General features: G+C 40.1%; 1 protein-coding gene across 2 annotated transcripts; it reads right to left on the bottom strand.

Moving 5' to 3' along the window:
• Window positions 1–24767: 24767 nt before the first annotated feature.
• LOC123459541 (anaphase-promoting complex subunit 16-like) lies at window positions 24768–25118 on the bottom strand. Of its 2 annotated transcripts, XM_045146375.1 has the most exons (2): window positions 24960–25100; window positions 24768–24884 (listed from the first exon to the last, which is right to left on the bottom strand). In XM_045146375.1, the coding sequence occupies exons 1-2, from the start codon at window positions 25098–25100 to the stop codon at window positions 24768–24770; spliced, it is 258 nt and encodes an 85-aa protein (XP_045002310.1). The 2 variants fall into 2 exon arrangements, with proteins under 2 accessions (XP_045002310.1, XP_045002311.1); XM_045146376.1 differs by having other exon boundaries at window positions 24768–25118.
• Between the last annotated feature and the right edge of the window lie 1801 nt (window positions 25119–26919).

Here is a 26919-nt window from a genome sequence, read left to right as displayed (position 1 = left end):
GAACACTTGATGACCCACCAAAGGTTAGTGGTAAGACATTAGTGCTGAAGACACCATATGTGGTTAACATGTAACATGGAGTGACATGGCTGGAAGCTGGAAGAGAGTCAGTCCCCAGACAGTCAGCATGCCTAGTGCCAGAAGGTGCTACATGAGCAACTGGAGGAAAATGACCAATATCCGTCCAAGCAACTCATGGTCTAACCTACTTAACAGCAAATAACCTGTTGTGATGCTCACACAAGTGCAATAATGGCGCACAGCCAATGTGGGAACCAACTGCTCTTGATTTGGCTAACTAGTTTTCTCAGTGGAATGGAACCCATAGCTGGAGCTGGGAAACAAGTCAGAACCATATCCAAAAATGAGCCCACTCTCCATTATCAAGCTACCACCAATCATGGGCTACAAAGGGCCTACACCTATTAAATTCTCTATAAAAATAATATGGCTTATCCCATTTATCTGGTGCTAACTTTACTCTCTGTTGGAGAATTTGCTTCTCTTTTTTAGATAGATGCAGATCCCAAGGAAAGAACCACCCCATCATACCTTAAAAGGGCCCTAGCTGAAACTAAGAATAATTGGTGAAACAAGCAAGGATGCTTTTTTCTTGGTAAACCTGCTACCAGCACAAGGGTGAAGGAGACCGACACAGAGAACAATCAACTCCTTCCAAATCAGATATGCAGAGACACAGAGGCTCCCAACACCTCATCACTGAAGCAGACCTAAAATGAACCCAACATGGCTCATGGAAATTTGTGAAAGAGTGGGTAAAAAGAATGTTAGAGCCACATGTTGGGTCATGATACACAGACACATTTCCTCCTAACTGTAATTGAGAGCTAACCCCACAATGCATGACCCATGTACCTCAACAAGGAGGGGCCAGGGGGAGTGGGGAGAACAGGGAGGAGGCTAACAATGGTACCAACTTGACTGTATTCACTGAGTACAAAACTAATTAATTAAAAATTAAATAAAAATAACACTCATTTCAAATACATCAATGATTGTATTAACCATACATAACCTAAGCACAGTAGTGCAAAGACAGGAGATAGACTTGGTGTGGTGGTGCACATTTCTGATCCCAGAACTCTGGAGGTTGATGCAGGAGGATTACAAATTCATGCTGGTCCTCACCATAAAGTGAGATCTCATCATAATAGCTGCTAGAACTACCTAGAAATCAGCAAGAATATAGGCCTCCATACCACTGTGAGCCTGCAGGACCTCACAGATCCTTAGTACACACTACTACATACCATGGCAAGTGTGTATTCTGTTCGGTCACTCATGGAATACAGCCAACAGACTAGGCCAAAAGCAAACCTCACCAAATGAATTGAAATCGGGGAAAGTATTGTTTCTAATTACAAAGGAGTTACATTAACTTCATTAGCACAGCCAACAAGAAAATCTCTAAATATTTGGAATTTCAACACTTTGAAATAATCTGTGGGTCATGAAGTAGTCTAAAGGAACATAAAAACATGTGCTGGACAGAAAGCAAATGAATATATAACATATCAATACAAATGGAGGGTTAGGGAGATGCATCAGTGGAGAAAGAGCTTGCCATGTAACACTGAATAGCTAAGTTCAAATTCTCAGTCTCCACATAAACACTGGAAGCTGTGGCAAGCTTCTATAATCCCAGTGTGTCTAATTAAGGCAAGTAGGGAAGCAGAGACTAGAGAATTTCTCAGTGTAGTGAACAAAAGACCCTGTTACAAACAAGGTTGAAGGTGAGGATTGACGTGAAAGTTGTCCTCTGACTTCCACACTCATAATGTGGCATGCACACCCACACTCACATACACATGAAGGAACATTCATACAAACACACACACACACACCAAATTTTTAAGAAAAGTAATTCAGCTAAAGCAGTGAATGATAAATGAAAATGTATCACTTATTTATAGATGGGTACAACAAACCGAATGGATCTCAATGCCAATCTGCTGAGGAATAAGAGTATCAATCTCATAAGGATACAGGATTCCTCTTACAGAAGCTCCTCAAAATGAAATGATATATAGAGATGGAAAAGGCTGCCAACCTTTAAGAATAATGGGAGGTGGAGGAGTGAAGTAGAATTTCATGCAGACTCCTGCTTGATGATGCACGCCATTACTACCAGCACTTGGAAGGCTAAGGTAAGAAGATGCTGTGAGTTTGAGGCCAACCTGGAACTGCAGAGTGAGTTCCAGGTCAGCCTGGAGTAGAGTAAGACCATGCCTCAAAAAAGAAAGAAAAAGAAAATTTCAAGCTAAAGTCTCAAGAAATTATAAAGGGAAGGAGATGCTTGTGGCATTGAATCCATCTACTTCTTAGTGCAGTGATGTCTATACAAATATACACATGTGATAAGAAAATAAAACAGGGCTGGAGAGATGGCTTAGCAGTTAACTGCTTGCCTATGAAGCCTAAGGACCCCAATTCAAGGCTCAATTCCACAGGACCCACGTTAGCCAGATGCACAAGGGGGCACATACATCTGGAGTTCGTTTGCAGTGGCTGGAGGCCCTGGCATGCCCCTTCTCTCTCTCTCTCTCTCTCTCTCTCTCTCTCTCTCTCTCTCTCTCTCTCTGCCTCTGCCTCTTTCTCTCTCTGTCACTTCAAATAAATAAATATAATTTTTAAAAAAATTTAAAAAATGAAAAACAAAAAAAAAAAAAAAGAAAAGAAAACAGAGCTATGCACACACACTGATATCAAATTCCTAGTTTTGACATGGTACTATAATTATGAAAGCTGTGATCTTTGGGGAAATATACACTCTTCTGAAAAGTGAAGGAGTACAGGTTATTCTTAGACATACTAGAGAAGCTGGAGAGACCAAGACCCACCAGAAAGGAGGAAAATGGGCAGAGTCCCACTGAGGCAATCACGTCCAGTGATCTGCACGTGCCCACCTGGGGCAGTCCCCCCAGGCACACCAGGCAAGGGTAGCAGCAGCAGAGACCAAGCAACAGATTTTTTCCAACTCCATCAGCAGTCTTGCAAAGTTAAAAAAAATCTGAAGTAAAGACAGCTGAGATCAACTAAAGAGCTACTGAAAGTGTGAGCAACTCAAGAAGTCTGAACTCTCCCAGCCCCCACCATCAGAACTGTGAACCTCCAGCATTCAGCCCCCAGTGGCAATACAATACAGTCAGCAGAGTGGATCAGAGGTACAGCTGCAAAGCACAATAAGTGGGGATCGAGGCAGGAACTCAGCATTGGTGAGATTGGAAGCCACCCCAAAAGGTAAGGAGACTGACTGACAAAAAAATAAAAAAGATACACAGTCCAACAAGAGCTAATCACTCTTTCCTTATCAGGACAGGTTATGGGGTATATATTCTTGGTTGGCTTTACCATTTTCAAATAACCTGTATTGGGGGTTGAATTTTATTGCCTTTGGTGCTTTCATGTATGTATGTATATATGTATGTATGTATGTATATATGTATGTATGTATGTATGTGTATATATATGTGTGTGTATATATATATATATACACTGCCTTTGTTTTTTGCTTCTGTCATTATTGGGGGCAGGGTCTGATCCAGATCCGGTTTGATCTGGAACCCAATTCAGAACAGAAATCTCGACCTTCCAGCTGATAAGATTAAGGGTGGAGAAAAACACACACCTGTTGGGCCTTGAGAGGCCTGGATGTGAGGCCTAATGGAACTTCCTGAGCCTAGCTAAAGTTTGGCAAACTGCCTTCACCCAGCTATGACTCAGCAGGGGGCCAAATGGCCTCTGGCCTGCTACTTCCGCACAGAAAGTTAGAGTACCCACCCATGCATGCTTAGAATCAATCATCTCAAAGGTCGTGGTATGCTATTGGCCCTTACATCTCACCCCATCCTAAAATCCCCACTTTCATTCTCAACATTATATATACCCACCTGTAACAATAAAGTGAGTTCCTGCTTTGACTAGACTCCCAGCTCGGTGGTTTTGTTCCTGGCTGTCAACACCCACCCTCCTCCTCAACCTCTTGGGAGGAAACAGCGGGCCTGGTCCTCCCCCCGGCACTACCTGCCCAGGGGAGCCTAGCATCTGATCCCCAATGTGGGGCAACAGGAACCTGGCAGACTAGTGCCCCATGAGAGGCATTCATTGAGGAGGTCAATCAGCATGCAGGTGAGTGTACCCTCATAAGTGATGAGGCAGTCTTCATATTTAATGTGCTAAGCTTTGCTTCTATAACCTGTACTTGCTTGTCAACACACACCCTTAGGGATTTTGGCTTTATATGACTATATGTTTGTTTTAATCCCCACAATTGCATACTTTGTGCTGGTTTTTATTGATTGTGTATATTACTCAGTTGAAGTTTAGAATTTGCCAATAAATTATTCCACCAAGTCCACTAGAATACTTGCTTGGCAAGCAAAAACACCTAGGATTACTTTTGTGGCTTCATTGGCAGACAAGAGCTACACCTGGCACCTTGAACTCACATCCTGAGGGTATTTACAGGTGAATTGCCAGGTCTGAGAAAACCAAAGCATCAAATCAATTCAGGATACAACAGTTTCTACAATATAATACAAGAAACTCAAAGAATCAAGACAGTACAGTCCCACCAAAAACTGTAAATCCATCAGAAATGATCACCAATGAGACTGTTTTAGATGAAATGCCTGACAAAAATTTCAAGAAAATGATGGGATCTATGCTCAAAGAAATCAGAAAATAAATGAATAGAATCAAAGAAGAAAGCAAAGGAATTAAAGAAGAAAACAAACTTCTGAAAGAGAACACAGGAAACCAGCTTAATGAAATAAAGAGATCATTACAAGACATGAGTAAGGAAGTAGAAATACTGAAGAAAAAAAAAAAAAAAACAGGCTGAAATCCTGGCTCTGAAGAATACAGTCAATGAAATAAAAAACTCTGAAAAGTCTCACCAGAGCCGGGCATGGTGGCGCACGCCTCTAATCCCAGCACTCAGGAGGCAGAGGTAGGAGAATCGCCATGAGTTTGAAGCCACCCTGAGACTCCATAGTGAATTCCAGGCACCCTGAGCTAGAGTGAGACCCTACCTTGAAAAATCAAAAAAAAAAAAAAAAAAAGCTTACCAGTAGAATGGATAAAGGAAAGAACAGAATATCTAAACTAGAAGACCAGGTGGCAGACCTAATACAGTCCAACAAAGAGAAAGACAAGCTAATAGCAAGGTATGAATAGAATCCTGCCATTTGTTGCCTCCAGGAAACTCATCTCTCAATAAAAGATAGACACCACCTTAGGGGGAAAGGATGGAAAATGGTATTTCAAGAAAATGGGCCCAAGAAACAAGCAGGGATTGCTATCCTAATATCTGAGAGGACAGACTTCAAACCAACATTAGTGAGGAAAGATAAAAGACATTTTATACTGATTAAAGGAACACTTCAGCAGGTGGACATTACAATCCTAAACATATATGCACATAATATGGGGGCTCCCAGTTTCATCAAACAAGCACTATTAGACTTAAGGTCACAGATAACATCAAATGCAATTTTAGTGGGAGACTTCAATACCCCACTCTCATCAATGGACAGGTAATCCAAACAAAAATAAACAGAGAGACATCTGAATTAAATGATGTCATGGAACAAATGTACCTAACAGTTATCTACAGAACATTCCATCCAAATGCTGCAGAATATATGGAATATACATTTTTCTTAGCAGCACATGGAACATTCTCTAAAATAGTCCATATGTTAGGACACATAGCAAATCTCCACAATTATAGAGAAATTGAAATAATCCCTTATACTCTATCTGACCACATTGGGATTAAACTGCAAATCAGCAACAAGAAAATCTATAAAAATTCATGGAGACTAAACAGTATACTGTTGAATGATCAGTGGGTCATTGAAGAAATCAAAAAGGAAATCAATAAATTCATAGAATCAAATGATGATGATAATACAACAAATCAAAAACCTTTGGGACACAATAAAGGCAGTCCTAAGAGGAAATTTATAGCTCTAAGTGCCTATATTAAGAAATTAGAGTTCACAAATAATCAAATTAATGCTCCACCTTAAGGCCTTGGAAAAATAAGAACAAGGCAAATCAAAAATTAATAGATGAGAAGAAATCATACAGATTAGGGCAGAAATTAGTGAAATAGCAACCAAACAAACAATCCAAAGAATGAACGAAACAACGAGTTGGTCCTTTGAAAGGATAAACAAGATTGATAAACCCTTAGCAAACTTGACCAGAAGAAAGAGAGAAGAGAGAGAAATTCATAAAATTAGAGATGAAAAAGCCACCATTACAACAGATACCAAAGAAATTCAGACAATTATAAGGACATACTTTAAGAATATATATGCCACTAAGTTTGAAAATCTGAAAGAAATGGATGATTTCCTTGATTCATATGACCTACCAAAATTAAATCAAGATGATATAAACCATTTAAATAGACCTATAACAAGTACAGATATCCAAGCATTTATAAAAAAGCCTCCCAGCTAAAAAAAAGCCCAGGTCCAGATAGATTCACTGGTGAACTTACCAAACCTTCATGGAAGAACTAATACCAATGCTTCTCAAACCTTTCTATAAAATAGAAAAGGAAGGAATTCTACCCAATGCCTTCTATGAAGCCAGAATCACCCTCATACCAAAACAAGGCAAAGACAGAACAAAAAAGGAAAATTATAGACCAATCTCCCTCATGAACATAGATGCAAAAATTCTGAACAAAATATTGGCAAACATAATACAAGAATATATCAAAAAGATTATTCACCCTAACCAAGTTGGCTTTATCCCAGGGATTCAGGGATGTTTCAACATACACAGATCAATAAATGTAATACATTATATATATGGTTTGAAGGACAAAAATCACATGATCATCTCAACAGATGCCAAAAAGGCATTTGACAAAAATCCAACATCCTAGTTATGATAAACCTACAACCAACATAATACTGAATGGTGAAAAACTCAAAGCTTTTCCACTAAATTCAGGAATAAAACAAGGGTGCCCACTATCCCCACTTTTATTTAATGTACTGGAAGTCTTAGCTATAGTCATAAGGCAAGAGACACTCATAAAAGGGATACAAATTTGAAAGGAAGAGATCAAATTATCACTATTTGCAGATGATATTATTCTATACATAAAAGACCCTAAAAACTCTACTAGCAAACTGTTAGATCTGATAAACACTTTTATCAATGTAGCAGGATACAAAATAAATTCGCAGAAATCAGTAGCTTTCCTATATACTAACAAATGTGCAGAGAATGAAATCAGGGAATCTTTCCCATTCACAATTGCCTCATAAATAAATAAATAAATAAATAAATAAATAAATAAATAAAGTAACTTGGAATAAACTTAACTAAGGAAGTATAGGAGCTCTACAATAAGAATTTTAAACACTCAAGCAAGAAATTGCAGAAGACACAAGGAAATGGAAAGATATCCCATGTCGTGGATTGGAAAAATCAATATTGTGAAAATGTCAATCTTACCAAAAGCAATCTACACATTTAATGCAATCCCCATTAAAATTCCAATGGCACTCTTCACATGAATCAAAAAAAAAATCCAAAATTTCATTTGGAAGCACAAAAAAACCTCAAATAGCCTAAAAAATTTCAAAACCATAGTAACAAAAACAGCATGGTATTGGCACAAAGACAGATATGTAGATCAATGGGACAGGATAGAGCATCCATATATTAATCCAAGCAGTTACAGCAATCTGATTTTTGACAAAAATGCCAAAATTATTCACTGGAGAAAAGACAGTCTTTTCAACAAGTGGTTCTGGGAAAACTGAATACCTATATGTAGAAAGATAAAAATAGATCCTTGTTTTTCCCCATGCAGAATAATTAAATACAATTGGATTAGGGACCTTAATATCAGACCTGAAACTCTGAATTGACACTGAAATCTTCAAGTTTGGTCAGACAGACCAAATGTCTGAATGAGTGCAATAGTTGTATGTCTGCTCTTGAGGAAACCAACTGCTCTCTAATTGGACTTAAGGCCCATTCTGTGGGAGGGAATACATGCCTGGTACTGAAAAAATCCTATTTCAGGAGAGGTCTTGCGCCTTAGAGGCATAAAGCCTACTTTTGTCTGTATAAATGCATATATTACTCTCACAAAATCGCCCTGAAATCACTACACTTAATGTTCATACTCATATATTAATATATTAATTCATACTCATCTCTTTTCAGATGGTGATGACAATTGGGATGACCCAAAAGGTAACATAGTGCTGAGAAGAAGGTACGGAGGAGTGTCCAGCACTGAAACATCTCACACCCTCCAAGGCTCAGGGTACATTGTGAAAGAGGTGGCAGAAAGAATGTAAGAGCCAAAGGAAAGGTACTATTCCCTGCGTACAAATGTCCAGACAGAATTTGGCCTCGATATCCATGACCTCACAGTGCCTAGCCATACCACACAAGACCCTCATAATAGGAGACAAAGATGATGACATCAAATTAAAAGAGAGACTAATGGACAGAGGGAGGGGATATGACAGAGAGCAGAGCTATGAAGGAGAAAGTAGGGAGGGGAGAGGAGGGGGGGGGAAATACCATGGTTTGTTGTCTGTAAGTCTAGAAGTTGTTGACAGACAGACAGACAGACAGACAGACAGATAGGCAGACAGGCAGATAGCATACATACATACATACATACATAGGAGAGAGGAGCTAGAAGGATGGCTGAACAGTAAAGGTGCTTGTCTGCAAAGCCTAAAGACCCAGGTGTGATTTCCCAGTACCCATGTAACATCAAATGTTCAATGTGACGTAAGTGTCCAGAGTTTGTTCACAGCAACTATAGTCCCTGACATGCCCATTACTCTCTCTCTCTCTCTCTCTCTCTCTCTCTGTCTCTCTCTCTCTCTCTTCACTCCCTCCTTCCCTCTCCCTCTCTCTTCTCTCTCTCTCCCCCCTTGCAAATAAATAAAAAATTTAAAGAGAGAGAGAGAGAGAGAGAGAGAGAGAGAGAGAGCTGAGCACGCAGCATTCTTCAGCATTCAATTTCTGCTTCCTCACTGATATGAATGTGATCAGCTGTCTCAAGCTTCTGCTGTCTTGCCCAACAATGAACTGTAAACTAGAACTGTAAGTTAAAATGAATTTTTCCTCCTTAAACAGATCTTTGATAGGTATGTGATATGGAAATGTAACCGAAGCATCATCTGAGTACAGTACTGGCTCTGAATCCTTCTTTTATTAATCTTACATGTATATTCACCAAAACCGGAAACAGCTCAAAAACAAGATAAATTACTAGGCCTATATGACCTAACAAGATTATATCAAGAGGATATAAACAATATAAATAGAACCATAATTATGAATTATATATTTTACCAAACCAGTCTTCTAATTGATGGGGATGTCAGTTGTGTCTTATTTTTAGCTGTTATGAACAAAGTCATGTAACAGATGCCCAAGTTGAATTCTGTTTCCCTTGTTACACAAGGGACATTAATTGTCTAGCACTATTTTATACTGAGCCATTAAAAATGCTGTCCTTTATATGCCTACGAAAAAGATATAGGCTCTGGAATGATACTGACAAGATTTGAATCCTAATTGTTGATTTAATAATATGTAAAAAAAAAATGGCTCAAGCGTCTGGTGTTTGTCTGCAGTGGCAAGAGGCCCTGGTGAGCCCATTTGTACATACATACACACACACATGCACACACACATCAATAAATAAATAAATATTTTAGAAAAACATGTAAATTATTCTACTAACAAACAGCTTTGGGGTGATAGAAAAGAAGTACATAGAAAACACAAGAAAACTTTCAGGTAGAAATGTTCAGCATTCATGATGTCACTGTAGCATAACCACAAAAATACTCCATTTTTCTGGTTAGTCTTCCTTTAATTATGCTTATTACTGTCATTACAATAATTATATCCCTTGCTTTGTTAGGGTCACAAATGTTAGTGTTGAAGAGTCCTCTAGCTCACCCAGTCCCTACCCTGCCTTCATCTCACAAGGAAAATGGGAAGTACAACAGTTAAAGGGACTTGCCCAGAGTCAGGCAGCTAGCTGATAACAGAGCAGAGCTTACAAACGCTCAAGTCTCTGTGAACTTTGGCTTTTGTGGTCTTTGTGAAAAAGCCAAGTGTGACAAACCATGGGTGTGATAACAGACAGGCAGAAAGGAGAGGCCCTCATCAAAATTTAGATGACAGAGTAAAGGACTAGATCAAGAAAATAATGTCACTATACCATGAAAAAGAATAGAATTTTGGGGGTTTTTGTTGTTTTTATTTTTGTTTTTGTCTTTCATGGTAGTGCCTTGCTCTATTCCAGGCTGACCTTTAATTCACCATGCAGTCTCAGCGTGGTCTCAAACTCATAGCAATCCTCCTACCTCTGCCTTTGAAGTGCTGGCATTAAAATTCCAGCAATAATGGAATTTGAGGGAGACTAATGATGTTTAGCAGCTCTACATTCAATTTCACCATCAGGAAAAACAATGTACCTATAACTTCCTTCAATCTGAAACATCACATATACAGTAGCTGAACTTCATCTTAAGCATGCCTAATTTCCTCACCTCATATGACTGTATTTGACAGTCTGTCAAATGCAACCCTTAGTCCTTTCTGTGACCAGTAGACCAAAATTAAATCAATGATTTGACTTTGCACATATGACCTCAAAGGAGCTATTACAAGTAGCCCAGGAAGTAACATATTTTATGAAAAGATTAAAATTACAGCTTTCCTTACGTACTTTCAAAAAGTCCACAATTATGTCTGGAGTAGCACAGTATAATCACTAGATATTTCACTTTATTTTCCACATGGATTTTGTTTTTGCAGTGTCCTTCAGAGTCTAAAATTAGATCTGAAATACAACTATTTTTATCCTCTCTTTCTCTTTCTCTCTCTCCATTCTACCAGCTCTTTCAGGAGACGGAGGTGTTCAAGAGATTGTTGCTCCCTGCTACTCTCCTAATACTGTAGATGTCGAATGGGGTACACACACACACATGCACATACAAACACACACACACACACACACATACACACAATTGCCCACAAACCTATTGCCAACACAATTTGAAGATGAAAATCTTTTAAACATTGAGTTCAACATTAACAATGCCTGGACATATTTCCAAATCAAATGTCGTTGGTGACACTGTTACTAATCCTCCTTATGTGCTCTGTAAGAAAGTAGAGCTGGGAGCCAACAAAACTCGTCATTTGTCCTTACACAGTTCATTACATATTGCTTGAAACTAACAATGTCCATCACAGCAGTGCTAGAATATTGCATGGAAAAGTTCAGAGGCAGAACATATGAAGGGACATTCCACTTCTGCGACTACCAACAGGTCACCGTTTGGCTGTTCCAAGTATATATATGATCAATCATGTTATTTCATGTTTAAAGTATGTCAGTAACAACTCATTTCTTAAAGAATAATGTGTCTACCCCCTGCATATTACAGTAGTTCCTCCTGAGCAGCTGTGAGCTCTACGCTCACAAACCGTCTGAAAGCTGCCTCCCCACTTAAGATTCCCACTACGTTGCAGCGTCCATGCACTGCTTTGTTTCTTCCACCACTACACACACACTTATCCCTTCTTCTCCCTTGGCATCTCTGCAGTAGGTCAGTGGTTTTAGTTCCTTATTTCCACATAAACATCCCACCGATTGGAAGTCATCTCAACGTGGTGTGTTACCCGCAAGTCCCTTCTTACTGACGCATTCTAATACGTTCCAAGATGTGTATCCAGACTTGGAGGTACAGAGTGCTCATAGTATGGGATGGAGCCAAGAGTAAAAAGATAACTTTTTTTTTTTTGGATTGCAGGATGTGTTGTAAATATTTAGACATGCATTTGCCCTGAGTTCTGAAAATGTTAAGGTAGAATTATGAGTTTTTAGGAAAGCATATGAGCTTTTACTCCAAGTGTTAAAACAAAGATTAGGCAAGCCTAAGGCTCAAATTGTCTTCATTCTCTATCTTTATTTTTTCCTTTTCTAACCTTTTAAAATGCCACTTCATGAAACCTCTAAAGGCCAGGTTTACATTTAAAATTCTCATTCTTCTTTGTATTCCATGATAAAATATGGCAGCAGGAGAGCCCTGCCTGGGCTCCCACACTTAAACTTGCAGCCCAGGGCTGGCCCTGATTCTCTTTCCACCTTGGATCCTATTCCACAATATTTGGTGTCCTGAATATATGCAATCAATATTGAAGATTTTTCATAAGCATTGAGAAACACTGATGATCCTACCACCAACAGAACTTAATATACATAAATATTTAAATATTTGTATTTCCAGCCTTGATTTTTGTCAGGGTTGAGAATTGAACCCAGAGCCTTGTGCATACTAGGCAAGCATTCTGCCACTGAACTACATTCTTTTTTTTTTTTTTTAAAGATTTTTTTTTGATTTTTTTTTAAATTATTTATTTATTTGAGAGTGACAGACACAGGGAGAAAGACAGATAGAGGGAGAGAGAGAGAATGGGCGCGCCAGGGCTTCCAGCCTCTGCAAACGAACTCCAGACGCGTGCACCCCCTTGTGCATCTGGCTAACGTGGGACCTGGGGAACCGAGCCTCGAACCGGGGTCCTTAGGCTTCACAGGCGAGCGCTTAACCGCTAAGCCATCTCTCCAGCCCTGAACTACATTCTTGACTCCACTAAACTTATGTCCTGTAGTATAAAACTGGAAACCACTAAATATCCCATAATTAAGAGCTAGATATTGTGTTCTCTGGGGCTATACCACCCTGAAAACACCCAATCGCATCTGATCTCAGAAGCTAAGGAAGGTCAGTTCAGGCCAGGTTAGTATTTGGATAGGAAAGTTAGATAAATGTATGTTTATCCATTCAGTGGACTATGCTAGGGGCTAAGGAATGTAGCTCAGATGTTATAAGGCTTGCATAGCATGCATGAAGCCCTGGATTTGATCCTTAGCACCACATAAAGCCAAGCATGGTGTTGCAAGTTTATAATCACAATACTCTGGAGGTGAGGATGGGAGGATCAGACATACAAGGTCAACTTTTGCTACATAGCTAGTTTGAGACCTGTACGAGACCCTGTCAGAATAAAAGGGGATGGAGAGATTATTTAGTGGTTAAGGTGCTTGCCTATGAAACCTAAGGACCCAGGTAAACCAGATAGCCAAGGTGCATCTGGAGTTCTTTTGCAATGGCTAGAGGCCCTGGTGTGCCTATTCTCTCTCTTTTTCTCCCCTCTCCCTCCCTCTTTACTCTGACTCTTAAATAAATGAATAAATAAATAAAATAATTTTTAAAAATTAAAAATGGGCCTGGAGAGATGGCTTAGTAGTTAAGACACTTGCTGGCAAGGCCAAAGGACCCAGGTTTGATTCCTCAAAACCCTCATAAGTGAGATGCACAAGGTGGCACATGTATGGAGTTTGTTTGCAGTGGCTGTAGGCCCTGGTAAGGCCATTCTCTCTCTCTATCTGCCTCTTTCCCTTTGTCCCTCTCTCAAATAAATCAAAAAAATAAAGAAATAAAAATGAAAAAAATAAAATAAAATAAAAAGAATGGTTTGTGTTAAAATACAAAGTTATATTTGCTATTAAAATATTTATAGTATTTTATTAAATTAAAATTTGGCTAAGGATCCAGGTGAGACCACAAAGGAATTGACAACATGAGCAAGAGTGCTGCTTCAAAGGAGAGTCTGACAACCAGCACTAGGGTGATGGAGGTAAACACTAAAGATACTCAAAACATACCTAAGCAAAAATCTAGACGCTCCTGGTAGCTCACCATGGCTCAGGAAATTTTGCAGAAGAGGGAGTGGAAAAATTGTAAGAACTACAGCATAGAAGGGAATATCTGGAGGAATTGCTCCCCCCTTACAATGACTGATTGATGCTCTCACATCTCATAACCCACACTCCCATGGTGAACACCAGCAATCCCACTGAGGAGGGTCCTCAGGGGATTCAGGGTAGGGAGGAAGGCAATGATAGTACTAACACATGATGTCTCCATACAAAGTTTCTGCTTTATAAAAAAAAGTTAGCTAAATATATATACATTATGATCTTATATTTATAAAATGTGACATGGAAACAAAGGTGGAGATTTGAGTGGGGACAAAAGGGATCAGTGAATGGCAGAGGAGGAGATAAGGGAGAGACTAAGTCAGTGACTATGACCAAAATGCAATTATGCAATTATACATAGTGTATGAAAATATCATAATTAGGGGCTAGAAAGATGGCTCAGTGGTTAAAGGCACTTGCTTGCAAAGCCTGATGGCCTGGGTTCAATTCCCCAGTATCCATGTAAAGCCAGATGTACAAGGTAGCACACACATCTGGAGTTAATTTATAGTGTCTAGAGGCCCTGGTGTGCCCATTCTCTCTCTTTCTATCTGACTCTTTCTACCTGACTCTTTCTTTCTTTCTTTCTTTCTTTCTTTCTTTCTTTCTTTCTTTCTTTCTTTCTTTCTTTCTCTCTCTCTCTCTCTCTCTCTCTCTCTCTCTCTCTCTCTCTCTCTCTCATTCTCTCTTGCTCATAAATAAATAAATAAAATACTTTTTAAAACTCTGTCAGCAACAAACTTCCAAATCAAAAAATTATAACCATATTCCACATGTCAGAAGAAAAGGCTGTTTAACTGTCTAACTATAGTATGTGCAGTATGCTTGATGGTTGTCTGATAAGGATTACATTCCATCCACGACTGACGTGCCCTCTCACACAAGTGCGTACACACACAAAATATCTGAACTAAGATTGTCTAAGAGGTTAACAAACACTGTCATCTCTGAGAAGTGGAATTTCAGAGTTTATTTTTAATCTTTTTTTTTTTCTTGGTTTGGTCTTCCCTCCATATTCATAGATTTTGCATCCTAATCAACAGATTCCAAAATATTTGAGGACAGATTGTATCTGTACTAAACATATATAGAGGGTTTTTTTAAACATTTTTTTTCCATTTTGATGTTTTGAAACAGAGTCTCATGCAGCTCAGGCTGCTCTCAAACTTGCTAAGTGGTTGAGGATGATAAACTCTTGATCTTCCTGCCTCAACTTCCAGTGTTGAGATTATAGGTGCATGTCACCAAACCCAGCTCCAGACATTTTTACATTGTTTATTACTCCCTGTGAAATATAGTATAACAACTATTGACAATGCATTGATACTTTGTTAGGTGTTTTAGGTAACATAGGGATTATTTTTTAAATGTAGGAGGATATGTGTAGATCATATAAGAATATGTTATTTTATTTATTTTTTAAACATTATTTATTTGCTTGAAATATTTATTTGCAGGCAGGGCAAGAGTGAGAGAGAGAAAATGTGTGTGTCAAGTCCTCCTGCCACTGTAAGCAAACTCTAAGCACATACACCACTTTGTGTGTAAAAGAGAGAGAAAGAGACAGATAGAGACACAAAAATAATAATAATAATAAGTGTGTCATGGTCTCTAGCCACTGCAAATGAACTGGAGATGCATGCTGCACCTTGTGCATCTGGCATACATAGGCATTAGGGAGTCAAACCTGGGTCCTTAAGTTTCACAGGCAAGTGCCTTAACTGCTAAGCTAGCTTTCCAGGCCTATTTTCTGTTTGTTTGTTTGTTTGTTTTAGAGGTAGGGTGTCACTCTGGTCCCAGCTGACCTGGAATTCACTATGTAGTCTCATGGTGGCCTTGAACTTGCAGCAATCCTCCTACCTCCACCTCTCGAGTACTGGGATTAAAAGTGTGCGCCACCATGCCCAGCAATTTTTTATGCTTTGTTGTTGTTGTTGTTATTGCTTTCAAGGTAGGATCTCACTCTGTAATCCCAGGCTGACCTGAAACTCACATTGATCCTCTTTCTTCTTCCTCCTCAATGCTGACATTAATGGTATGCACCACCACATCTGGGTTTTTTATGCTTTTTACATGAATAACACAATCATACAGAGCCTATTATGACTGTTTAGATATGGGGACATGAATGTTTAACTAAAGATGTGGCAATGGGGATGGAAAATGAGGGTAAGATGTGACAGACATGTGCCTGAAAACAGAGTGTGGGAGGAAGAAATAAGTGTGATTCTAAAAATAGAGGAGAAATTAAGTCAGGAAAGTAGAGACTGATTTACGAGTGGTAAAGATAATAGATTTGGTTCCAAATATAGTGTGTTTGGGGGATGAAAGAGAACCAAGAAGAAGTGAAGAAAAAGAAACCTGGCTGAATGTCACAGGTGTTATCACACCAGAGATGCAGGCTCACAGATCTATAAAAAATATATCACCGAAGATAAATAAGAGATACCCAAGAGAGAGCAGGAAGAAGAAAGAAAACCTGAGCCTTGGAATGCTGATGAAGTAATTCATGAACTAATAACCCAGCACAGGACAGAAGTTCTTTGCTTAACACCAAATATGCAAAAGAACACTTAATTTTTCCAGTATAATTTCTTGTACACTTCTGTACAACTAAGTCCCTTGGGGAAGACTGATAACATTAGTCTGTCAACAGTGCACATCTTTCAACTATCTTTCAAGCATTTATTTTTCCCTTGACCCTTTTTAACTTAGCCTTCATGTATAAATTATGGAAAGACTAAGGTTTACCCAGATTATACACATCTCTTCTCGTTCTGTATGCAGTGAAGTCATGTTGGTGAGCTTGAGAAGGAGCATGATGCAATTATTTACACCACGGAAAGTATTCTATGATCTAAGTTTGGGACTGTTTATTTCTCCAGTACTGACCAGCTCACCACTCTTTACATGTATGGAAATGAAGGAAGTTCTCCTGCTGTTCTGTAGGTTAGCTCATTCTCAGAGGTGTCCCTCATCTGGCTGGTCACACATCAATCTGCTAATAGCCACTGAGGATATCTCCAGTTAGGGCAAGGTCTCTCAGCTTAGGTGGGGCTTGGGGTTCTTCCTTTGCTGACTAAGCCTCACCCCACTCTCAGTAGCCAAGGTAACTCTGAGACATGTCCACAGAGGGCCTCCTAATACAGAATCTGCTCCTTGGCCTCTGAGAGGGTCACTCTTTACAGTGGCCACCCTTACCTGGGTCTGCTGGTCCTCAGCTGTTTTCTACCTTTTCCTTGGTTTTATAAAAATTTCTAGAAGATCTCTAGTCATCCAGAGACTACAGGAAGCTCACAATTCCCAAGTTCATCTTTGGTATCCTCACATACTCCACACTGCTAGTTTCACTCTGAGGCTTAAATTCCCCTGCAGTTGGAACAGCTAGTCTGATGACAATCTTCTAGAATTCTGAGCAAGGTATAAGAAAAAAGACTCTGGGTGCCAGGTGTGGGGGCAGACACCTTTAATCCCAGCACTGGGGAGGCAACCTGAGACTACATAGTGAATTTCAGGTCAACCTGAGCTAGAGTGAGACCCTATCTCGGGGAAAAAAAAAAAAAAAAAGACTCAGGGCTTTGACTTTTCCTCACAACCTGTCAGTGCTCAGTCTCAAGACACCAGACTAAGGATAAAGACACTGTGCACACCTGATCTCCTGCTGCCCTTCCCTTTGACTGTCACCTCCCCACTCCTACATCTATAAGGCTCCAGCCTTCTTCTCCAAAATAAAAACCACATTATACCCTCGTATCTCCCATGGTCCACCCAATAGCTGTTTGACATTGTAGAGCAACACGTAATCCTTTGTTCCTGCCGCTCCCATCCACCATAACGTTGCACAACCAGGAAGGCCTCGTCAGAGCTGAGCCAGTGCAAATCCCACACCATAAACCTGCAAACTTACAAGCTCAGCCTACTTCAGATAAATTTTATAGTTACAGAAGGTCTAAAAACCTACACACAAGAATGGTATATGTTTTATAGACCATAAAATGTGTAGGTTGGGCTGGAGAGATGGTTTATTGGTTAAAGAACTTGCCTGCAAAACTTAAGAACCCAGGTTTGATTCCCTAGAATTCAGACAAGCCAGATGGGCATGGTGGTGCATGTATCTGAGGTTGTCTTCAGTGACTAGAGGTCTGAGCATGCCCATTCTCTTTCTTTTTTCTCCCTCTCTCACTCTCTGTCTGTCTCTCTTTCTCAAATAAATAAAATATTTTTTTTAATGTGTAGGTATATTCATGATTATACAAATGCTATTTAAATTTATATTTTAAATGCTTGCTTTATTTTGTATTTTGTTTTGTCTTTTTGAGATAGGGTCTCTGTAGCCCAGACTGGTCTGGAACTCCTTATGTAGTCCAAAGCTAGTCTGGAATTTGTGGCAATCCTCCTGCCTCAGCTTCCTAAGTTCTTGGATTTCAGACATAAGCCAACATGCCTAACTTTCTTAGTCTTTTGAGTTTACAAATGTGTGGTTCAATGATATAATGTTCTGTAAAAAAAGAAAGAAAGAAATTTATCAATTACAGCACATAGCGGATATGAAAATAGGTGCTATCAAACTAAAAATCCAGAGAAGGCACTCTGTCATTATCACCATTCTTTTGTAAAAAAGAAAAATAGTAATATCCTAGTTATATAGGATTCACTCATTCATAAAGATCTATGGATATCATAGCAGGTTTATGTCCACTTTTTTTTTAAATCAAAATACGATGAATAGAATTTTTGTGGGGAGCCTATGAAATGTTTTTACATGATAAAAGAGGATCTTATGAAATGATAGGATGAAAGACAATTGCAATTTTCTCCTTTAAACTGTATTTATTTTATAATTGTTCTAAAATAAGCATATGGTATTCTTATAGCAATAAAAATGATAACTTTGCAACAAAATAAAGCAAAGTTGGCACTCAATGCCACAGATAATGGAGACATGGGTGATAAAGAACATTGGGTACAAGGATGCTAAGTTTGAAGGTGTTCTAAGCAGGTGGCTAGCTGAGGCTGGAAAGCTCTGTGGGTATCAAGGCTTGAAAAGGATGTTTAGGGGAAGGGCAAGTTTAGCACCTGGAGAAGTGAGCAGAGAGCATTTTCAGTTGCTTATGTGCTGTGGATGATGGCATGAAGATGGGGTTCCATATCCTGTAGAGGTCAGCAGAACACACAGTCCTACAGTAAAAAGATGATGCTGGTGAGAAGTTCCAGGTTCACTAGACCCATGACTGCACCAAACATAGTTTGCAGGAGTGGAGAACTACCAAGGATGCTTGTTTCCACGTAGTAACTACACTACTTCCTTTCTAATTGCTGTGACCAAATATCCAGTAAGAAGCAATTTAAAGGAAGAAGGATTTATCTGACTTATGGTTTGAGGGAATATAATCCACCCTGATGGGGAAGACATGGCAGCAGGAGGATGAAATGGCTGGTCACATTGAATGTTCACTTAAGAAGCAAAGAGTGTGCTAACTTACTCTCCTTTGGAGAATCTGCTTCTCTTTTTCAGATAGATGCAGATCCTAAGGAGAGAGCTGCCCCAACATACCTCAAAAGGGCCCTGACTGAAACTAAAGAAAATAGGTGAAACAAGCAAGAGTGCTGTTTTCCTGATGAGCCAGATACCAGCACAAGGGGGAAGGAGACCAACACAGAGAAAAATCAACTCCTACCAAATCAGAAAGCCAGAGCTTCAGAGGCCCCCAACACCTCATCACTGAAGCAGACCAAAAATGAACCCAACATGGCTCAGGGAAATTTTGTGGAAGAGGGGGCGGAAAGAATGTCAGAGTCACATGTTGGGTCATGATATGCAGACATTTATCGTACCAATAACTGTGGACTAACTCCACAATGCACGACCCATTTACATCAACAAGGAGGGGGTAGATCCCATGACCCATTTACATCAACAGGGAGGGGGTAGATCATGGAAGAACCTAAACAATGGTACCAAACTGCCTGTATTTGCTGAAAAGAAAACTAATAAATTAAATTAAAGAAAGAAAGAAAGAAGCAAAGAGTGGACAAAAAGTGGGACTGGGCTATAAAACTTCATGGTTCACCTTATAACCCACTTCCTCCAGTGAGGCTCCACTTCCTTAAGTTTCCAAAACCTTCCAAAACAACATCAGCTGGGGAGCATGTGTTTAAGGTCATAAGTCTATGAAGGACACTGTACATTTGAACAACACTGGTATACTATATATACAAGTTAGAAGGCCAGTGAGATAATATGTGATTATTAAGAGAGACAAAGTAAAGGCCACTGGTTCTATATGTGAGAAGTAAGCCAGACAGTAGTGCTCATAATAGTGTTTTCGTGAACAATATATCAGAAATCCCCACTTACCTTTGGGTTAGAGTACACCGCCTTCTGTTCTGATCAGAACAGGACTGACTTGCCCCTCCACACACTCCAGCTCCATGAAGCTTCCAGAGAAGTTTCTTTGTTCTCCTCAGACACAAAATTAACATGTCCTGGCAGTTCCCCAGGACACCCTCAGCCCCCTTCTGGACCATTTTCAACCATCGGATACAGCATAGTTCCAAGTGTTCTCTGAAGAATGGGACAGGCACTGTAGGAACAGTAGCCAGGCAGGTGTTCCAAGCAGGCGGTCCAGCCTGGGAAACAGATCAGAAGAAGTTGGAATACAACTGTGTCCCAGACAATAAGCTTGGAACAGATACTCTGAGGATGAGCCAAATTTCACGAGCAGTGGATGGGGGTGGGCATCTACAAAGGTATAGAAGGCCTAGGATGAATCACTTCAAACCAGCACTGACTGGCCATCAAATGACTGGGCTAACCTATGTGACTGTCCCCTGGCCTCCTCTGCTACCTTTTCTCTTTTATTCATGCATGCATACAGTGTACATTTATTGAATATTAAATATCAATCCCAGAATACACACCACTCTTTAGTCATACGGACTGGGTAAAATTAGAGAACCATCTGGAAATAGTGCTTCTATATGAGTTTGTTAATGTTTATTCCTTTCTCCTTAATGGCTTAATAAACCATAATTCTACTTGTGAAGTGACATTCAATCATATATTCCAAATGACTACATCTCTGTTAGGATACAAAAAAGATATAATGAACCTTAAAGTCTAAAATGTGTCCCAATTGACTACATTATACAGTTATACAGTACAGCCCCATTCACATATGATGTGAAATGACTGAATTATGATATACACAGCCTGCAAGAATGAGAAAATTTTTCAAGAGGAAGTTGTATGTCTTGAGGAACCATAAAAGGCTCAAGATATTTTTTTTTTTTTTTTTTTTGGTTTTGTTTTTTCAAGATAGGGTCTCACTCTAGCCCACGCTGACCTGGGATTCACTATGGAGTCTCAGGGTAGCCTTGAACTCACGTGATTCTCCTACCTCTGCCTCCCAAGGGCTGGGATTAAAGGCATGCACCACCCCACCCGGCTGCTCAAGATAAATTTAAAAAGAGGGCCAAAGGCCTGATCTCTCTTCTTTTTTCCAACTTAAAACAAATTCTTTTTAAAAATCATTTATCAGGGCTGGAGAGATGACCTAGTGGTTAAGCACTTGCTTGTGAAGCCTAAGGACCCCAGTTCAAGGCTTGATTCCCCAGGACCCATGTTTACCAGATGCACAAGGGGGTGCATGCATCTGGAGTTCATTTGCAGTAGCTGAAGGCCCTGATGTGCGCATGTTCTCTATCTATCTATCTATCTATCTATCTATCTATCTATCTATCTCAGTCTCTCTCTGTCTGTTGCTCTCAAGTAAATAAATGAACAAAAAATTTTAAATAAATTATTTATTAGTGGCAGAAGAGATGGCTTGGCAGTTGAGGAGCTCGCCTGCAAAGCCTAGCCTAAGAACCTAGGTTCTAGTCCCCAGAACCCACGTAAGTCAGATGCACATGATGGATCATGTGTCTGGAGTTCATTTGCAGTGGATAGAGGCCCTGGCATGCCCTTTCTCTCCTTCCCCCTTCATAAATAAATAAATAAATATATGTTTAAAAAACTTATTTATGGGAACTGGGCATGGTGATGCATGCCTTTAATCCCAACACTCAGGAAGCAGAGGTAGGAGGATCACCATGAGTTTGAGGCCACCCTGAGACTACATAGTGAATTCCAGGTCAGCCTGGGCTAGAGTGAGACCCTACCTAAAAAAAAGAAAGAAAGAGAAACAAAGAAAGAAAGAAAGAGAGAAAGAGAAAGAGAGAGAGAGGGAGGGAGGGAGGGAGGGAGGGAGGGAGGGAGGGAGGGAGGGAAGGAGGAAAGAAGGAAGGAAGAAAGGAAGGAAGGAAGGAAGGAAGGAAGGAAGGAAGGAAGGAAGGAAGGAAGAAAGAAAGAAAGAAAGAAAGAAAGAAAGAAAGAAAGAAAGAAAGAAAGAAAACCTGCTTACAAAGCCTGCTAGCCTAGGTTCAGTTCCCCTATAGTCAGGTAAAATCAGATGGCACAAAATGGCATATGTGTCTAGAGTTTGTTTATAGTAGTAAGAGACCCTGGAATGCCCATTCTCATTCCTTCTTTCCCTTCTTCCCTCCTCCTTCCCTCATTTCCTACCTCCTTCCTTCCCATCTTGCAAATAAATGATAAGTAAAATGAATTTTTAATTTTTTATTTGGGGAGGGGCACCAGGACATCTTATCACTGCAATGGAATATCAGACACTTGTGCCACCTTTCTATATCAGGCTTATGTAGGTGTTTTGGGAATTAAACCCAGACCCACAGGCTTTGCAATCAAGCACCTTTAACCCGATCCATCTTTCCAGGCCCCTATTTTTTTATATAGACTTAGAGCATCTTGCATTGGTAGTTTTCAGAAAATTGTTAAGTAAATTGAAAAGAAAACCTAGATACTAATTCATTTAATTATTTAACTGTTAAGAAACTCAAGTTTGGGCTGGAGAGGTGGCTTAGCTATTAAGCGCTTGCCTGTGAAGTCTAAGGACCCCAGTTCGAGGCTCGATTCCCCAGGACCCATGTTAGCCAGATGCACAAGGGGGCACAGGCATCTGGAGTTCGTTTGCAGTGGCTGGAAGCCCTAGAGTGCCCGTTCTCTCCCTCTCTCTCTCCCTCTCTCTCTTTCTGTCACTCTCCAATAAATGAAGAACAAAAAATTAAAAAAAAAAAGAAAAAAGAAAAGAAACTCAAGTATAATTAAGGGAAAGGAGGAAAGAGAGCTCCCAAACTTACCAAAATTAAGTTTTTGGTGTTATCCGTGACCTTAGTTCAAATAGTGTTTGATGAATTTGGGTGCCCCCATGTTAGGTGCATATGTTTAGGATTGTAATGTCCTCCTGTTGGAGTGTGCCCTTAATCAATATAAAGTGACCTTCATTATCTTTTTTGACTAATGTTGGACTGAAGTCTACCTTGTCTGATATTAGGATAGCAACCCCTGCTTGTTTTCTAGGCCCATTTGCTTGAAACACCATTTTCCAACCTTTCACCCTAAGATAATGTCCATCCTTTGTAGAAAGGTGAGTTTCTTGGAGACAACAAGTTGTAGGATCCTGCTTTTTAACCCAGTCTGCAAACCTTTGTCTTTTGGTTAGGGCATTGAGGCCATTGATATTAAGTGATATTATTGAAAGGTGTGTATTTATGTTTGCCATATTTTTTGTGATTCTGGTTCTACCTTTGCTCTCTTGTGTTAATTAGTATTTGAGTATTGCTTGTTTTATTCCAGGTTCCTTATATGTGTGCTTTTCCTTCTCTTTGGCATTGAGGATTCTTTCAAGTATTTTCTCTAGAACTAGTTTTGTCTTCAAATACTCCTTTAGCCTGCTTTTGTCATGGAATGTCCTTATTTCTCTGCCTATTTGAATAGATAGCTTCACAAGATAAAGTAACCTTGGTTGACAGTTGTTATCTTCCAGGACTTGGAATACATCACTCCAAGCCCTTCTGGCTTTTCCTGATGGGCTTGCCTTTGTAGGTAACTTGATTTTTTCCTCTGACTGCTTTCAGTATTTTTTCTTTGGATTGTGTGTTTGGTAGTTTGATTATAATATGGTGAGGAGAGGTTCTTTCCAGGTTTTGTCTGGCTGGTGTTCTAAAGGCTTCCTGTATCTGCATTGGCACCTCTTTCCCAATTTGGGGGAAGTTTTCTTCTATGATTTTGTTGAGGACACCTACTATGCCTTTGGAGTGAAATTCTCCTCCTACTATACCCTGAATTCTTATGTTTGATCTTTTTTTTTTTTTTTTTTTGGAGGTTTTTCAAAGGATTTATTTGTTACAGAATTGTTTGAGTCCACCAATGACCTGGACAGAGGATTTCTAGGCTTAAAAGGATTTTGGTCACTTTGTTTTTACAAGTCATGCAACACTCATAAGGCTTTTTTTTTTTCTTCTTTTTCTGGGGGTAGAAGAGGAACCATTTATCATATCTAGGAGAGGTTAGCCATGGAATTTACAGAGTCCAAAACTAGGGCAGAAAAGAAAAGAGAGTGTTCTAAAATTCCTCACTTAGAAGGTACTGAGTCAAAACCACATTCATCTGTGAAAAGAAATGTTTAGGTCATAACTATATGACTGATCTGACCTTGGACTTGGCTGGTGAAATTTTCCAGATAGCCAATGAATGACAGGATATACACCATTCAGTTGGTCAGTTCTTCCATGTGTCTTCCTTGGCTTGTGAAAATTTTATAAATATCTTGTAAATCCCCAACCTCCTGGTTCTCTGAACCTGATTGTCTTAATCTGACTCCCAATACTTTTTAAAACAAATAATCTCTCCAGCAACATCACACATTTTAAATATTTGTTAAGTATGGAAGGATGCAGAGAAACCAAGTATGGATGTGAATTCATACAACGCAATCTACAGTGCAGCTGTGACTCTCGGGGTGGCTGTGCCCCAGAGGGAACCGTGCAGGCAACATCAACCTGAAGAGGGTGTGAACCCCAGCCACTGTTCCATGGGTTTAAAGCACCACTCATCGGCCTCCAGCTCTTCCACCAAACCAGCCAGTTTTTCCATCTGAGCAACTTGCTGATCGTGCTTCACCTGTTTAAGCATGGATGCCACTTGATAACTGAAGACGGATTCACAGAGGAATCGCTCAGAGCCATCTTCTAACATCGCTCCAGCTCCTTTGGGGTAGGTGAAAAGGGCTTTCCATGGTGGGGCAACGTCTGAGACCTTGAAACAAGATCCCGTGATGGAGCTTCTACTGACCCCACCAGCTGAGGAGAAGGAGGAGGAGGCCGCCATGCGCTCTAGCAGAATTCTCTCTTCACTCAGCAGCCTTGGCACATTCCCTAACAGCCCTGCCCCCTAGAACAACTGTCCCCCGAAACAACCACAGCGTGCCACGTTCCCTGTGAGGAGGACAGCGGCGTGCGCACCCCCACACAGAGGGAGTCTGATCTTTTCATAGTGTCCTGAATATCTTGAAATTCCCACTCATACTTTTCTATTAGTTTGTCTTTCTCTTTGTTGGACTGTATTAGATCTACCACCTGCTCTTCTAGCTTAAATATTCTGTCCTCTCCTTCATCCATTCTGCTGGTGAGATTTTCTACAAAGTTTCTTATTTCATTAACTGTGTTCTTCATTGCTAGTAATTCTGACTGTTTTTTCTTTATTATTTCTATTTCCTTATTTTTTTTTTTTTTATTTGAGAGCGACAGACACAGAGAGAAAGACAGACAGAGGGAGGGAGAGAGCATGGGCGCGCCAGGGCTTCCAGCCTCTGCAAACGAACTCCAGACGCGTGCGCCCCCTTGTGCATCTGGCTAACGTGGGACCTGGGGAACCGAGCCTCGAACCAGGGTCCTTAGGCTTCACAGGCAAGCGCTTAACCACTAAGCCATCTCTCCAGCCCAAAATTCTGATTTTTTATTTTGTTTTGGTTTTTCGAGGTAGGGTCTCACTCTAGCCCAGGCTGACCTGGAATTCACTATGGAATCTCAGGCTGGCCTCAAACTCACAGTGATCCTCCTACCTCTGCCTCCCAAGTGCTGGGATTAAAGGCGTGCGCCACCACGCCCGGCTCTTATTTTTGTCTTGTATTGCCTTCTTTATTTCATAAAATTGGTGTCCTGCATCTTCTTTGATTCCTTTGATTTCCTTTTTCTTTGTTTTGATTTGTTCTTTGACTTCTTTGAACATATTTACAATCATTCTTTTGAAATCTTTCTCAGGCACTTCCTCCAACTCGTTCTCACTGGAGGTCATCTCTGATGCATTAATACTTTTTGGTGGATTTATATTGTCTTGTTTGTTGCTGTTTCTTATGTTATAATGTATATATTTTTGCATGTTGGATTAAGTTAATGCTTGGATTTTCTAGTTTGCTGGGTATTCACAGTTGTATCAATTGATCTGATGTTATATATCTTCAGTGTAGGAGATTAAGATGTTAGGTGTGGCTCTTAACACTCTCAGAGTATCTAGAAAAGTGTTCCTGGGGGTTGAGTTTCCCTACTATGGGAGTATTCAAGTAGGCTGAGTGGAACAAAATATAGGTAGATTGTAAAATTTAACTAAACACTGTATACATTCAACCAAAAACAGCACGGAGTATTTATGCAAGAGTAGGTGTTATAACAACCAGATCCTCTATCAACAAAGTGGTTAAAATTTCTGGTCTGTTGAGGGTTCCAAGTCAGCTTGTAACCAAGTGAGACCCTTCCCTGGTGCAACCCCAGTTACCTTTTTGGATGATTTTGGTCTCAGTTAAGTAGGCTGGCTGGGTCACTGGACTGCTATTCTGTTTTCTGGAGCTGGACACTGGCTTTTCCTGTGGGGCAAACCGAGGCTGGCAACTGTGGCCCTGCAGATGGGCACCCCCGCTGCTGGAACCGCTGCTGCTGCTGGAGCCACTATTGCCGCTGCTGGAGCTGCTGTTGCTGGTGCCAGAGCCACAGCTTCCTTCGGCCTGCCTGTGTGGGCTCTGGATGCTCTGGATCTCTCCTACTTCTCTGCTGCCATTTTAATTTCTCATACGCCTCACTTTTTAGTAAAGTGTGTATTTTGGTGGGTTTTCTTTGGCTTTTTCTCCCCTAGGCTGCTTTGCCGTGGTTCCTAT

This window comes from Jaculus jaculus, chromosome 3 (genome assembly GCF_020740685.1).
Source record: "Jaculus jaculus isolate mJacJac1 chromosome 3, mJacJac1.mat.Y.cur, whole genome shotgun sequence".
In the NCBI taxonomy this organism is placed as follows: domain Eukaryota; kingdom Metazoa; phylum Chordata; class Mammalia; order Rodentia; family Dipodidae; genus Jaculus; species Jaculus jaculus.
Note: the sequence above shows the minus strand (reverse complement) of the source record. Positions and strands in the feature narration are given on the sequence as shown.

What these genes read in the sequence shown, in the direction of transcription:
- LOC123459541 (XM_045146376.1), bottom strand. Translation starts at nt 25,100, where the DNA reads ATGGCGGCCTCCTCCTCCTTCTCCTCAGCTGGTGGGGTCAGTAGAAGC.